The sequence below is a fragment of the Palaemon carinicauda genome, chromosome 4 (genome assembly GCF_036898095.1).
Source record: "Palaemon carinicauda isolate YSFRI2023 chromosome 4, ASM3689809v2, whole genome shotgun sequence".
Classification (NCBI taxonomy): Eukaryota; Metazoa; Arthropoda; class Malacostraca; order Decapoda; family Palaemonidae; genus Palaemon; species Palaemon carinicauda.
The window spans coordinates 29,192,067-29,207,513 of NC_090728.1; the positions used below are offsets into that span (position 1 = coordinate 29,192,067).

General features: G+C 42.5%; 3 protein-coding genes across 4 annotated transcripts; 1 reads left to right on the plus strand and 2 right to left on the minus strand.

Annotated features, from left to right (window-relative positions):
• Positions 1-2,118: 2,118 nt before the first annotated feature.
• Rpp21 (ribonuclease P protein subunit Rpp21) lies at positions 2,119-15,222 on the plus strand. Of its 2 annotated transcripts, none has more exons than XM_068372108.1 (2): positions 2,119-2,198; positions 12,191-15,222. In XM_068372108.1, the coding sequence occupies exon 2, from the start codon at positions 12,417-12,419 to the stop codon at positions 14,517-14,519; it is 2,103 nt and encodes a 700-aa protein (XP_068228209.1). In that variant the 5' UTR covers positions 2,119-2,198; positions 12,191-12,416; the 3' UTR covers positions 14,520-15,222. The 2 variants fall into 2 exon arrangements, with proteins under 2 accessions (XP_068228209.1, XP_068228210.1); XM_068372109.1 differs by having other exon boundaries at positions 2,142-2,204.
• Positions 6,499-7,512, minus strand: LOC137639333 (protein FAM200C-like). The gene has a single exon (XM_068371613.1). The coding sequence runs from the start codon at positions 7,510-7,512 to the stop codon at positions 6,499-6,501; it is 1,014 nt and encodes a 337-aa protein (XP_068227714.1).
• On the minus strand, positions 7,546-7,917 carry LOC137639334 (protein FAM200C-like). The gene has a single exon (XM_068371614.1). The coding sequence runs from the start codon at positions 7,915-7,917 to the stop codon at positions 7,546-7,548; it is 372 nt and encodes a 123-aa protein (XP_068227715.1).
• Positions 15,223-15,447: the final 225 nt, after the last annotated feature.

Genomic DNA, 15,447 nt, shown 5'->3' on the forward strand with positions numbered 1-15,447 from the left:
GTGGCATTATCAAGAGAAGAAGGACACATCCTGTTTACCGATTCAGGAGAAGTGACCCTCTCCCCTGATCCGACGTTTCTCGCTAAAAACGAATTACCCACCAAAAGATGGGGCCCTTGGAGAATATGCCCCCTGAAGGAGGATGTCTCTCTATGTCCAGTAGAGAGTCTCAAGGTCTATCTTCGCAGAACTTCGAACTTTGGTGGAGGCCAACTCTTCAAAGGAGAAACATCGGGCAGCGACCTGTCACTGAAACAATTAAGAGCGAAAATCACCTACTTCATTCGCAGAGCGGATCCGAACAGTACACCCGCTGGTCATGATCCTAGAAAAGTGGCATCTTCTCTGAACTTCTTTCAGAGCATGGACTTTGAAAGCCTTAAAAACTTTACGGGCTGGAAGTCCTCGCGAGTTTTCTTTAAACATTACGCGAAACAAGTGCACGAAGTCAAACATTTTGTGGTAGCCGCAGGTAGTGTTATGAAACCTGCACCTAACTCTGCGTAGAACAGTGAGTTACTTGGGACTCTAACTCTTCGGGTGCCTATGTTGACCCTCGAGCGATTCATAGTGATGTCTAAAAACACTTAGTGCTTTTATAACTGTTCTTATCCCAGGTGAAATGTCATAGTGTCACACAAGTGCCGCATGCCTTGAGCATGATGTGTTATTTAAAGACTTGCGTTCCTCGAGAACGAGTACCTACTAATCCTGAAATTCCTTTTCAGATTCAAGAGCAAGCCTTTATTTCTATGTACATTATTATTACTGTAAATGAACTTTACTTTTGCTGTAAATTATTTAATTTCTGCATTGTGAAATAAAATTTCTATTTTATTACTTATGCGTCTCTTTCAGCTCCTACTTACTATGAAATACATACTGTCATAGTTTTAATTATTCCTCCTTTCTTATGGTTATGAAGAATTTAAGATGTCTAATCCTAAATTATATTCACCCTGTCTCAGTAAGGTTCCTACACGAATACTTACTTCTGATAACCAAGAGATGAACTCTATACACAGTGCCCAACCACCACTGGTCTAATTCAGAATGTTCCTATACAAATACCAAACATTCCGCTTCATCTCTAAGTTCTTCAAGTTCTTCTCTCAGGATAAATAGCCCTTCAATACCACTTTGACGTCGGCATAGCCCATGGGAACTTCCTGCCAAGGGGGGCAGGATACTTCGTTCCTATGGTTCTTTATCTAAGATTACTTTGCTGTTTTGTCAATGCCTAGGCACTTAATACTGGGGGAAAATCTACCACGATACATTGATTCTCTGGTACTCTTCCATCAGGACGCCATGGCTTGAGCCCAAAAAACGGATTTTGAGCGAAGCGAAAAATCTATTTTTGGGTGAGATAGCCATGGCGTCCTGATGGACCCTCCCTACTACTTCGTCCAGTTTGTTCCCACCCTACGCAATTGTATCATGGTGATGGGCAGCAACTGGCTTCAGGATGAAGACGGGCGTGACGTCATTAGAGCAATGGCGTCCGTTTGTTTACGTCTCGAGTATCAGTAGTAGCCACGAGTGAGATTAGCTGTGGAACGGCTCCCAGCTATTCTCAGTCCTTACACACCGAAGCATTAACTCTGTTCGGGGTGAAGATAGCTATGTGGCGCGTTCAGACATGCGCGTCCCCTGTTGTATTACGATGTCTTAAAGGGAAACCTTTGAGATACTCGCTCCAGAAGTTAGAATTCTGTGATAACCTGTGGTTAAATTCTCTGGGAATATCTTAGTAGTCTTATACCCAAGGAAGCTACCAAAAAGGAACCTTCCATCAGGACGCCATGGCTATCTCACCCAAAAATAGATTTTTCGCTTCGCTCAAAATCCGTTATATATATATATATATATATATATACATTATATATATATATATATATATATATATATATATATATATATATATATATATATATATGTATATATACATATATATATATATATATATATATATATATATATATATATATATATATATATATATATATATATATATATATATATCTAGTAGGACAAATGCTGGTTTTAAAAGTATATCCACTCTTGATTGGAAGAGGAGTATGTTTCAATACTGTACAATACATGTGCTATAGTACTAACAAATATCATGATTAATTGTTTCCTTTTTACAGGTGATTTCTGTTAGAAAAGACCTTAATCTGGAGGATTTCGAAAAGGTACCAGTAAGTGTTTTTTTAAAAGTTACAGTAATTTTAATTCAGGTAATGTGAAGTATAGAAGACATTGTAAAAATATAAGATAATAATGTTAACAACAATAGACATGACCTATAGGTAGTCTACTCTATTCCTATCCTTTGAAAATAGGAAAAGCTACAGTACCTCAGTTTTCATTTATATGTTATGAAAATACTTATACAGTATAACTTTAGATTATTTAGCTCTGTAAATAAATTTCAGAAAGTTTAGATAGTCAGCATAATTTCTTTTTTATGAATTTAATTGTAAATATTTCATAGCCACTTGAATAACATAATTCATTCTGACGTCATTATTTCATTTGCTAATTAATAATGTTATTGGAGTAATAGTGAGGATTAAAATACTGTAATGACATTGTCAAGATTTATGTAATGTTGAAACTTTCATTACATTTATATGGCAATATATTTTTCAATATTAATCTTACCCGATGATCATGTAGCTGCAACTCTGTTGCCCGACAGAAAAAACCTAAGGTCGGGATACGCCAGCGATCGCTATACAGGGGGGGGTGTACAACAACAGCGCCATCTGTCGAGTAGGTACTCAGGTACTTCTTGTCAACAAGAACCAATTTTTCCTCTGTCGTGCCACCGGCAAGACCTACTTGATACGCTGTTGTTTCTGGAGTTGATTTCACGCTTTTTGGTGATGTATTCTCTCTAGATATTAGCTTTTGCTGTACAGGAGTTATTATCATTACCTTATCAAGCTTTTTTGATTAGTTTTGGATTAATTGTTGACGACTTTGATAGATTTTGGATTCCCCCCTTGGCTAATTCAAGATGTCTGACCATTCTCAAGTCCCTAAGTACAGGCAGTGTAGCGCTAGGGACTGTTCTAGGCGTCTTCCGAAGGCCTCTATAGATCCTCACACCGTTTGTTCCAATTGTAGGGGTAAATCCTGTCAATTGGAAGATCGATGTGAGGAATGCGCTGGGCTTTCGGAATTCGATTTTAATGAATTCCTTAAGAATGCACGTAGGCTAGAGAAGGATAGGATCAGGAGGAGTTCGTCTCGCTCTTTTGATTTTTCCTCTCCCCATGCCCCTCAACCTATTCCTTCCCCTGTAGTGGTGACTCCCGACCCTTCTACTAGTGCTCAACCCTCGATGGCGGACATGATGCGTGCCATTCAGGCTCTTGGTGACAGAGTGGAGTCATTAGCTAATGACCGCAATCAACTCTTGGCCGATGTCAAAGAGTTGAAAGAGAAAAGTGCAGTGGGAAGTGTAGTGAGTGCAAGTGCGGTGAAAAGTGTCAGTGTCAGTGTTACGGATGAGGGTGCATCTGTTCGTGCCAGTCGTCCTCCCAGTCCGGGACCTCTTGCAAGCTCCCAAGCCCAGGGGAGAAGCAATGTCGAAGGACCAAAGGGTTCGACAGGCCTTGATCAGCGTTCAGATGTACCCTCAGTGGTTGCGGACGTATCTTGCAGAGATCGTCCCATCCACAAACAGACGAGTGAGCCCATTCATTCCTCGTCTGTGGAAGAAGTTTCTAGGCAGAAACGTTGGACCAAGGTCTCACGACCTCTCAAGCGCAAGGTCCCTTCCGAGCGAGTCCAACGGCCCAGGTGTAGCCACTGGGTCAGTTCGGACTCGCCGCAGTCTTCCGAAGACTGCACACCTCCCAAGAGAGGTAGAGTGGTTCCGCAGCAGGCAATCACTCCGTCTGTTGCCGCACCAACCACTGTAGACCCTAAGTGGTCTATGCTGCAGTCTATGCAGTCTCAGCTTGCTTCCTTCATGCAGGAGTATCGTGCTGAGAAGGTTGACACTGCACCTGTTAACCTACAACCTGCCACGGTTGTGCGCTCAGCAGATAATGCGGCTGCCTGCTCCCACACTCCGCCTGTGAGAGCTCCACCACCGATGCGCAGTCGACCCTGCCAGACGCATGTTGACGTTAGCCGACATGCGGCACCCTCCGTTGACATGCGTGAGCTACCGCATCAGCAGTGGGAAGGTGCTGTCAAGCTGCCGTGTTTTGAAGCAATGCGGCAGTCTCCGCAACCCACGGCAGTCCCCACCACGCACCATCACTCCGCTTTTGTTGTTGCCAGCTCTCAGACTGACCAGCAGCGGCATGATGTTGGATCCAGTGCAGCTATGCATGCACCCGTGCTGCCGGATTCAGCCGTTCAGCTTTCTTCTCCTCCTTTGCCGCTTCCTCCTCAGCATTCGGATGAAGGAGTCTCTGATGACGACGAAGCTGCGCATTTGGACGATCCGCACTCCGACATAGAAGAACCCAAGACTACGCCTCCCTCCTTAGACTTTAGGAAAGTCCTTGCCCTGTTTAAGGAGTTGTATCCGGACCAGTTTGTGTCTGCAACCCCGCGCTCACCTCCCTCTGAGTTCGCTTTAGGCATGCAGTCAGCAGCTCCTGCCTTTACGAAACTCGTACTCGCGCGCTCATCCAAGAGAGCTTTAAGGGTACTGGGAGAGTGGTTGCAGTCCAAGAAGCAACTTGGGAAGACATCCTTCATCTTTCCACCGACCAAGCTTGCTTCCAAATCTAGCGTCTGGTATGCCACGGGAGAAGATCCCGGCTTGGGAGTTCCTGCCTCTGCCCAGGGCGACTTCTCAAGTCTGGTTGACTCTCCCCGCAGGCTGGCTATGAGACGCTCCAAGATTTGCTGGACCTTTTCGGACATGGACCATCTGTTGAAGGGAGTTTTTCGTGCTTTTGAGATCTTCAACTTCCTGGACTGGTGTTTGGGAGCGTTAAGCAGAAAGACCTCCCCTTCGGATAAGGACTCTGCCATGCTCATCATGTCATGCATGGATAAAGCCATTCGGGATGGGTCTGGCGAGCTTGCGGCTTCGTACGTGTCTGGAGTTCTTAAGAAGCGAGATCACCTTTGCTCCTTCTTGTCTGCGGGGATCACACCATGTCAGAAGTCGGAGTTGATGTTTGCTCCGCTTTCCAAGTGTCTCTTTCCGGAAGAGCTGATCAAGGGGATTGCTGCCTCGTTGATCCAGAAGGATACCCATGACCTGGTGGCGTCATCCGCACGTAAAGTCACAGCTTTACCTTCCGTGCCTAGACCTAGGATGGACACACCAGCGTCTAGGTTCATTCCGCCCTTTCGTGGCAGAACCTCCAGCAGAGGAGGTACCCGTGCCGACAGTCAACGTGGCAAAAAGAAGAAGGGTTCCAAGTCCTCAAAAGGCAGAGTCTGACTGCCTACCTCTCCAGACAGCAGTGGGAGCCAGGCTCAAGAACTACTGGCAGGCTTGGGAGAACAGGGGTGCAGACGCACAGTCTGTGAAGTTGCTAAGAGAGGGGTACAGGATTCCGTTCTTGCGCAAGCCCCCTCTAGCAACTACTCCCATCAACCTCTCTCCCAGCTACAAAGAGGAGGACAAGAGGCTAGCTTTACAGCAAGAGGTGTCTCTCTTGCTACAAAAGGGAGCGGTAGTCATAGTCCGGGACCATCAATCCCCGGGCTTCTACAACCGTCTCTTCTTAGTAGCGAAGAAGACAGGAGGGTGGAGACCGGTGCTGGACGTCAGTGCTCTCAATGCTTTTGTCACCAAGCAGACGTTCACCATGGAGACGACGAAGTCGGTGCTAGCATCGGTCAGGAAGGAAGACTGGATGGTCTCGTTGGACCTAAAAGACGCGTACTTTCACGTCCCCGTCCATCCAGACTCCCAACCTTTCCTAAGGTTCGTCTTTGGAAAGGTCGTTTACCAGTTCCAAGCCCTGTGCTTTGGCCTAAGCACGGCACCTCTAGTGTTTACCAAACTGATGAGGAATATTGCCAAATTCCTGCATTTGGCAGACATCAGAGCCTCCCTCTATTTCAGTGGTTCTTAACCTTTTTCAGTGCCCGTACCCCTTGATATGTCAGAAAGTTTTCTCGTACCCCCATCCAATGTAAATACAATACAAATATATGAAAAGGATTAGTGATACAAACCTTGATGAGAAATTATTAGATTTTCAATTACAGAAGAAAGGTACTTTTTTTATTTCAAATGAAAAGTGTCAATTGGTAGGATACAATGAATAATAATGAGTATTACTACATAGTGCACACCAACACATTTTTAGTGGCTCTTTTGTTGTTGTTTCTCATTAATGATATTGTTCAAACGAGGTTCTTTCTTCGAAAGTGCCAGACGCATGTCATCACTTGCATCCAAACGGTTTCTGGCTTTTGTTTTGATGTGTAGGAGCGTTGAAAAACCTGCCTCACATAAGTATGTAGTTGTAAATAGCACGAGGACCTCCAAAGCTCTCCTTGCTAACTGTGGGATTGCTTGGAGTTGTGCACACCAAAACATATCCAGTTGCATTTTTTCAAACTCCATTCGGATTCTGTCATTGGTCTGCAACTCCACAAGATCATCTTCATGATATCATTATCATCCATGGAATCAAGGTTGAAAAGAAATGGATCCCGTATCCATCTTTGTGCCACAGAACCTTCTTCAAGGTGAAAATACCATTGGAAGGACTGAATCAGTTCTTGCAAATGTTCTTTTACTTCACTCAGGATGGGCAGCTCTTCTTCAGCACTAGCAGCCTCATCAAGAGAAGGGAAGTTTGCAAAATTTTCACTTTCAATGCTCTTTATCCACATTGGAAGTTTCTTGGTGAGGGCAGATAACTTTTCTCTGGCAGTTATCATATTCATCGCTGTTCCTTGCATAGAGACATTCAGTTCATTGGGGTGCATGAATACATGTGCCAGATATGCCAGAAACAAAATGAACTCCCTATTTTCAAAATGGTCAGCAATTTCACTGCCTTGATTTCTGAGAAATTGCATAATTTCTTCATGAAGTTCAAATACACGTGTAAGTACCCTGCCACAGGAAAGCCACCTCACTTCTGTGTGGTAAAGAAGAACACTGTGCTCAGTTCCAATTTCTTCACAAAAAGATGCAAAAAGACGGTGATTCACTGCCCGTCCTCTGATGAAATTTACAGCACGCACAACAACTGATAAAACAATCTTCAATTTTTCTGGCAGCGTCTTTGTAGCGAATGCATGACGATGCAACACACAGTGAGTGACAGTTACATGGGGAACCTCTTTTTTCACTGGGGTAGCAAAGCCTGATTTATTTCCAAGCATGACAGGGGCTCCATCAGTGCAAATTGAACCACACATGTTGAGAGTCATTTCATGTTCCAAGAAGAACTCTTTCACAAGACTGAACACATCAGTTGCTTTTGCAGTAGTTTTCAGAGGTTTACAAAATAAGAATTCTTCCACCACTTCTTTCTCCTTCACATACCGAACAAATGCCATCAACTGGCTGCAAAAACTCGTCCAGCTGAATACTCACTCTAATGCACAAGGTTTAACAAGCTCCTCTGCAGTAGTGTGAGCTTTTTTCCTTTTTGAACACAAAAGGGTAACTTCATAAGATGCTTGCAACAAAGGTTTCTCAACTGGCACAAAACCTAGCTTTGACTGGGTACCACTACGATCAAATCGTTCCCGCTTGATCTTCAAGCTGTTCAAGTCATGTCCAGCATCTGTGCCTCCATGCCGATTGTTGAAGTGTTCATTGAGTCTTGATGGTTTGAGATTTGCATTTGCAAAGACTGTGCTGCAGAGGATGCACTGTGGTCGTTGAGTTCCATCTGCCTCAGTCATACAGGTAAAACCATAACGAATGTAGTCGTCGTTCCACTTGCGTTTCTTAGACATAGTTACTAGATCTTGATCACACCGATACTACCTGGAAAAATGCAGGCCTGGATGTTATAACAGTTACAACATGTTACAATCGAAATAAAATAACGTATCACCACCAGCACAATACACAGTTCACCCAGGGATGGCTCGAAGTGTATGTTATTGTGGGAGGGTAAGGCCATTTTTTTACCAACTGAGACCATTTTTTACCAACTCAGGACAGTTTAACCTTCTCAGGACATTTTTTTTTTTTACCAACTCAAGGGATTGTTTTGATCAACTCAGGCCATTGTTTGACCAATCCAGGTAATTTATTTACCAAAGGAATTTTTTTACCAGTTCAAGCCATATTTTGACCAACTCAAGCCATGCTTTGACCAACACATACCAGTTTTTGACCAAGTCAGACCATTTTTTGTCCAACTCATCCCCGACCCCTCACCCTGGTCAAGCCATCCCTAAGTCCACTATATTCCTCCTCATGCACATAACAGTACCTTCAAAATTATATATCTTTTATCAATTATACATCTATTCTTGACAATATTAGAGTTATACCACACTAAAAAACATATTGTGACGAATAAAATGATAATCCAAAAATTACATTTCACAAATAAAAAATGACACACTCACCAGTAATTCACCTCAATACTATCAGCAACTCGAACACAAAAAAAATGCAGACCCAATTCACACTGTTCACATTGACTCAACTCCACACAGCACAGTGCACATGCAGCATGTTTCAGAGTCAGGAACAACGCGAACACGAACCGTACGAGACATCAAGAAAATGTATATGAAACCATAGAAAACATAAGAAAATTGTTTACAGCACTAACTTAAAAAAAAATAATTTAGACAATTATAGTAAGAGAAATAATTGGAAAATACATGTTTTGCTTTCTCATGGTAAATATACTGTAGCTACCATTGCACTGGGTATCATGTCTCGTACCCCCAGGCTTAAGGTTTCGTACCCCTTGGGGGTACAGGTACCCCAGGTTAAGAACCACTGCTCTATTTGGGCGACTGGCTTTTAAGAGCTCCGTCAAGTCGTCGCTGTCTGGAGAATCTCAAATGGACTATGGATCTGACCAAGGAATTGGGTCTCTTGGTCAATATAGAAAAGTCCCAACTCGTCCCGTCCCAAACTATAGTCTATCTAGGTATGGAGATTCAGAGTCGAGCTTTTCGGGCTTTTCCGTCGGCCCCCAGAATCAGTCAAGCCCAAGAATGCATCCAGAGCATGCTGAGAAGGAACTGATGTTCAGTCAGACAGTGGATGAGTCTAACAGGGACGCTTTCATCGCTGGCCCAGTTCATCGCGTTAGGGAGACTCCACCTCCGACCCCTTCAGTATCATCTAGCTGCTCACTGGAGAAAGGACATGACGCTAGAAGCAGTCTCAGTTCCTATATCCGAAGAGATGAAGTCTGCGCTGACTTGGTGGAAGAACAGCATTCTTCTCAAGGAAGGTCTACCATTGGCTGTTCAGACCCCCGACCACCTTCTCTTCTCGGACGCATCGGACACGGGCTGGGGTGCGACACTGGACGGACGGGAATGCTCGGGCACGTGGAATCCGGATCAAAGAGCACTTCACATCAACTGCAAGGAGCTATTGGCAGTTCATCTGGCCTTGAGAAGCTTCAAGTCCCTCCTTCTAGGCAAGGTGGTGGAGGTGAACTCCGACAACACTACAGCCTTGGCGTACATCTCCAAGCAAGGAGGGACTCATTCGAGGAAGTTGTTCGAGATCGCAAGGGACCTCCTCACCTGGTCAAGAAATCGAAAGATATCTCTTGTAACGAGGTTCATTCAAGGCGACATGAATGTCATGGCAGACCGCCTCAGCCGGAAGGGTCAGGTCATCCCCACAGAGTGGACCCTTCACAAGAATGTTTGCAGCAGACTATGGGCCCTGTGGGGTCAGCCCACCATAGATCTGTTCGCTACCTCGATGACCAAGAGGCTCCCAAATTATTGCTCACCGATTCCGGACCCAGCAGCAGTTCACGTAGATGCCTTTCTTCTGGATTGGTCCCATCTAGACCTGTATGCGTTCCCCCCGTTCAAGATTGTCAACAAGGTACTGCAGAAGTTCGCCTCTCACGAAGGGACACGGTTGACGTTGGTTGCTCCCCTCTGGCCCGCGAGAGAATGGTTCACCGAGGTACTGCAATGGCTAGTGGACGTTCCCAGGACTCTTCCTCTAAGAGTGGACCTTCTGCGTCAGCCGCACGTAAAGAAGGTACACCCAAGCCTCCACGCTCTTCGTCTGACTGCCTTCAGACTATCGAAAGACTCTCAAGAGCTAGAGGCTTTTCGAAGGAGGCAGCCAGAGCGATTGCCAGAGCAAGGAGGACATCCACTCTCAAGGTCTACCAGTCAAAATGGGAAGTCTTCCGAAGCTGGTGCAAGGCGAATTCAGTTTCCTCAACCAGTACCTCTGTAACGCAGATAGCTGACTTCCTTTTACATCTAAGGAATGTAAGATCCCTATCAGCTCCTACGATCAAAGGTTACAGAAGCATGTTGGCAGCAGTCTTCCGCCACAGAGGCTTAGATCTTTCCACCAACAAAGATCTACAGGACCTCCTTAAGTCTTTTGAGACCTCAAAGGAGCGTCGGTTAGCCACACCAGGTTGGAACTTAGACGTGGTTTTAAGGTTCCTGATGTCAGCAAGGTTCGAACCGCTTCAATCAGCCTCTTTTAAAGATCTCACTTTGAAGACTCTTTTCCTTGTTTGCTTGGCAACAGCTAAAAGAGTCAGTGAGATTCACGCCTTCAGCAGGAACATAGGTTTTACATCTGAAACGGCTACATGTTCCTTACAGCTTGGTTTTTTAGCTAAAAACGAGCTTCCTTCTCGTCCTTGGCCCAAATCGTTCGAGATCCCAAGCCTGTCCAATTTGGTTGGAAACGAACAGGAGAGAGTACTATGCCCAGTAAGAGCTCTTAAGTACTATTTAAGACGTACAAAGCCATTACGAGGACAATCAGAAGCTTTATGGTGTTCTATTAAGAAACCTGCTTTACCGATGTCAAAGAACGCAATTTCTTATTACATCAGGCTTTTGATTAGAGAAGCCCATTCTCATCTGAATGAGGAAGACCATGCTTTGCTGAAGGTAAGGACACATGAAGTTAGAGCTGTCGCTACTTCAGTGGCCTTCAAACAGAACCGTTCTCTGCAGAGTGTAATGGATGCAACCTATTGGAGAAGCAAGTCAGTCTTCGCATCATTTTACCTTAAAGATGTCCAGTCTCTTTACGAGAACTGCTACACCCTGGGACCATTCGTAGCAGCGAGTGCAGTAGTAGGTGAGGGCTCAACCACTACATTCCCATAATCCCATAACCTTTTTTAATCTTTCTCTTGAAATGCTTTTTATTGTTGTTTTTGGGTTGTACGGAAGGCTAAGAAGCCTTTCGCATCCTGGTTGATTTGGCGGGTGGTCAAATTCTTTCTTGAGAAGCGCCTAGATTAGAGGTTGTGATGAGGTCCTTTAGTATGGGTTGCAGCCCTTCATACTTCAGCACCTAGGAGTCGCTCAGCATCATAAGAGGATCGCTAGGCTCAGTAAGGAAGACGTACTTAAAAAGGCAGAGTAATGGTTCAAGTCGATTTCCTTACCAGGTACTTATTTATTTTATGTTTGTTATTTTGAATAACTGCTAAAATGAAATACGGGATACTTAGCTTCTAATGTTAACATGTATGCTGGTCTCCACCCACCCCCCTGGGTGTGAATCAGCTACATGATCATCGGGTAAGATTAATATTGAAAAATGTTATTTTCCTTAGTAAAATAAATTTTTGAATATACTTACCCGATGATCATGAATTTAAGGACCCTCCCTTCCTCCCCATAGAGACCCAGTGGACCGAGGAGAAAATTGGTTCTTGTTGACAAGAAGTACCTGAGTACCTACTCGACAGATGGCACTGTTGTTGTACACCCCCAACTGTATAGCGATCGCTGGCGTATCCCGACCTTAGGTTTTTTCTGTCGGGCAACATAGTTGCAGCTACATGATCATCGGGTAAGTATATTCAAAAATTTATTTTACTAAGGAAAATAACATTTTATATTGTCTCATTTAAGTTAGTTTTTGGCAAGTCTATTTTTTTGTCAAAGAAAAAAATTGTTTGATTAACATTTACTTGAAGAAGGTAAGTATCGGTATTTCTTATTAGTTACCAGTGTGTATGTAGTACATCTTAGATTATATTTTAAAGATTTGATAAAACAAAAGTTTTTTCTTTCTCTGCAGGCAGTTATACAATGCTAGAATCTCTATGAAATGGGCAATACTGTACGGAGTTCATCGTGAATTTTACATGTCTTGGCTGATATAGATATGGACAGCTTTCACTGGATGAGGAAGATTAGCAGTGTAATGTCATGAACAAAGAAGGAAAGATAATTTTATCATAAGGTAATTTTTAAACAGCATTAATAACTATAAAAAAAGTCAAGATATCAAATATCACATTATAATGGACAAGTCATCAGACACACTTCCACTAGGAAGCCAAGTAACACATGAAGCATCAGAAAGGGAGGCAATACCAGAAACTCTTCAAAAAGAAGACCAAGTAATGAATGAACTACCAAATATGAAAGCATCTTCAGGATCTCATCAGATTGTAAGCAAAGCAGTATATGAAATATCAAAAACAGAAGCATCATCAGGAAATTTTCAGAAAGAAGACCAAGCAATGCATGAACCATCTGGGATGGAGACATCATTAGAAACAGCTCATGAGGTCCAAGTAACGCATAAAACTTCCAAGCTAGAACCATCATCAGAATCTATTCATAGAGAAGGTCAAATAATGCATGAACTACCAAAGGCAGAGACATCATTGGAAACAGCTCATGAGGTCCAAGTAATGCATAAAACTTCCAAGCTAGAACCATCATCAGAATCTATTCATAGAGAAGGTCAAGTACTGGATGAACCACCAAACGCAGAGACATTATTGAAAACAGCTCATGAGGTCCAAGTAATGCATAAAACTTCCAAGCTAGAACCATCATCAGAATCTATTCATAGAGAAGGTCAAGTACTGGATGAACCACCAAAGGCAGAGACATTATTGAAAACAGCTCATGAGGTCCAAGTAATGCATAAATCTTCCAAGCTAGAACCATCATCAGAATCTATTCATAGAGAAGGTCAAGTACTGGATGAACCACCAAAGGCAGAGACATTATTGAAAACAGCTCATGAGATCCAAGTAATGCATAAAACTTCCAAGCTAGAACCATCATCAGAATCTATTCATAGAGAAGGTCAAGTACTGGATGAACCACCAAAGGCAGAGACATTATTGAAAACAGCTCATGAGATCCAAGTAATGCATAAAACTTCCAAGCTAGAACCATCATCAGAATCTATTCATAGAGAAGGTCAAGTACTGGATGAACCACCAAAGGCAGAGACATTATTGAAAACAGCTCATGAGATCCAAGTAATGCATAAAACTTCCAAGCTAGAACCATCATCAGAATCTATTCATAGAGAAGGTCAAATAATGCATGAACTACCAAAGGCAGAGACATCATTGGAAACAGCTCATGAGGTCCAAGTAATGCATAAAACTTCCAAGCTAGAACCGTCATCAGAATCTTTTCATAGAGAAGATCAAATAATGCATGAACCACCGAAGGTAGAGACATCATTGGAAACAGCTCGTGAGGTCCAAGTAACGTACAAAACTTCCAAGCTAGAACCATTATCAGAATCTCTTCATAGAGAAGGTCAAGCAATGCATGAACCACCAATGGCAGAGACATCATCAGAATCTTTTAACCAAGAAGTCCAAGTACATTATAAAATGCAGTCTGATGTAACACAGGCAACAAAAAGACAAAAGTTGGAATGTCCCCTGTTGCACCCAGTGGAAATAAAGAGTACTGTAAGTGAAAAAATATCACCAGATGCAAATCTTTGTTCCTCAAGGTTTGTAGCATCACCAGGGGAAAAAGCAGCTATTAATTTTCAGTATTTAGAAACAGAAAAGAATTGTGTCATAGAAAATGGTGAAAAAGTTGCACAGCAGGTTAATGAAATCCAAGAAAATATAGAAACAAGTTTTCCACAGAACCAACTTAGTTGTAAGAAACATTCAAACAATAAAAATATAGAAATTACCCCTGATAAAGACTGTTGTAATAAAATTCAAGAAAAAGAGAAACAAGAGCAGCAACCTAAAAAACAGAAAGGTGGTCATGTTGGTGAAAATTATGAGCGAATAAACTATCTAGTCCAAGCATCACGTGCCTTAGTTAACATGGGTGGATATAATAGTGAATCGGGTTCTGTAGATTTTGACCAAACTTTAGCATCTCAGACTGGGTCTATGGCATCTGCAGTTGGACGACGTTGTCTTATAAGACTTACTCCATCACTGAAACGCATGTTGTGTAAAGGCTGTGGAACAGTTCTTATCTATGGAGTAAACTCTAAAGTACGTCATCGTTCAAAGCGGCAGAAACACTTGGTTATTACTTGTCTCACTTGTAATACTATTAAGCGATTTGTTGTTAATCCTGACCACAAGCTTTGGTGTGATCAGGAAGAAGCTCTAGTCTGAATCCTCAAGACTAGTCTGTATATTTTATGACTGAATTTGTTCCATGATTATTTATTATAGTATGTATTGATATTATTTTATAATGTACAGAGCTCTGTACATAAGAATCTTACTACTGTGCTGTATATTGTAAAAATGTTGCTATGGTTTAGAGCATCCAGTAATGAAAAGAGTAAGCTATCAAAGAAATTTGTGAAGGCCAGCTTAGTGAAGGCTAGACCATAACATTAATATTAAACTCTTGAAGGAGTAGCCATTCAGTCAAGCAGACAAAAAATAAATTTTATGGATATATGCGCAAAGAAATGAGTAGATTGTATTTTGTACGTAGGCCTAGACAACTGTAAAATTACTTGATTAGTCATAGCACAAATTGGAAAATTTATATAGGTGAATTAGCCAGTGGTTAAAAAAAAGGTATATACAGTACACACAAATAAATTCAAAGATTACAAAAATACAAATACAATGAATAAATAGCACAATTGATTAACTGTCGTAATGGATGCACAAGAAAATGGTGATAAGTAGATGTTTTAAGTAACATCTCTACAAACTACTTAGTAATGTTCCATATGTTTCCAGATAATAATTCATTTCTGCCCTATTCAGATTGATTGAGAAAGTTATACAAATACTATAAAAATCTATTTGTCTGTTAGGGGGCCTTGTCTGTTGTCTAAGGAAAAGCAGTGACACCTTCATTTTTCAATATTAATCTTACCCGATAATCATGTAGCTGTCAACTCCGTTGCCCGACAGAAATCTACGGATGGGATACGCCAGCGATCGCTATACAAGAGGGGGGTGTACTCACCAGCGCCATCTGTGGTCAGGTACTGCAGTACTTCTTGTCAACACCACCTCAATTTTTCCTCTGTCGTGCCGCCGGCAAGACCTACATGGATACGCTGTTGATTTTGGAGTC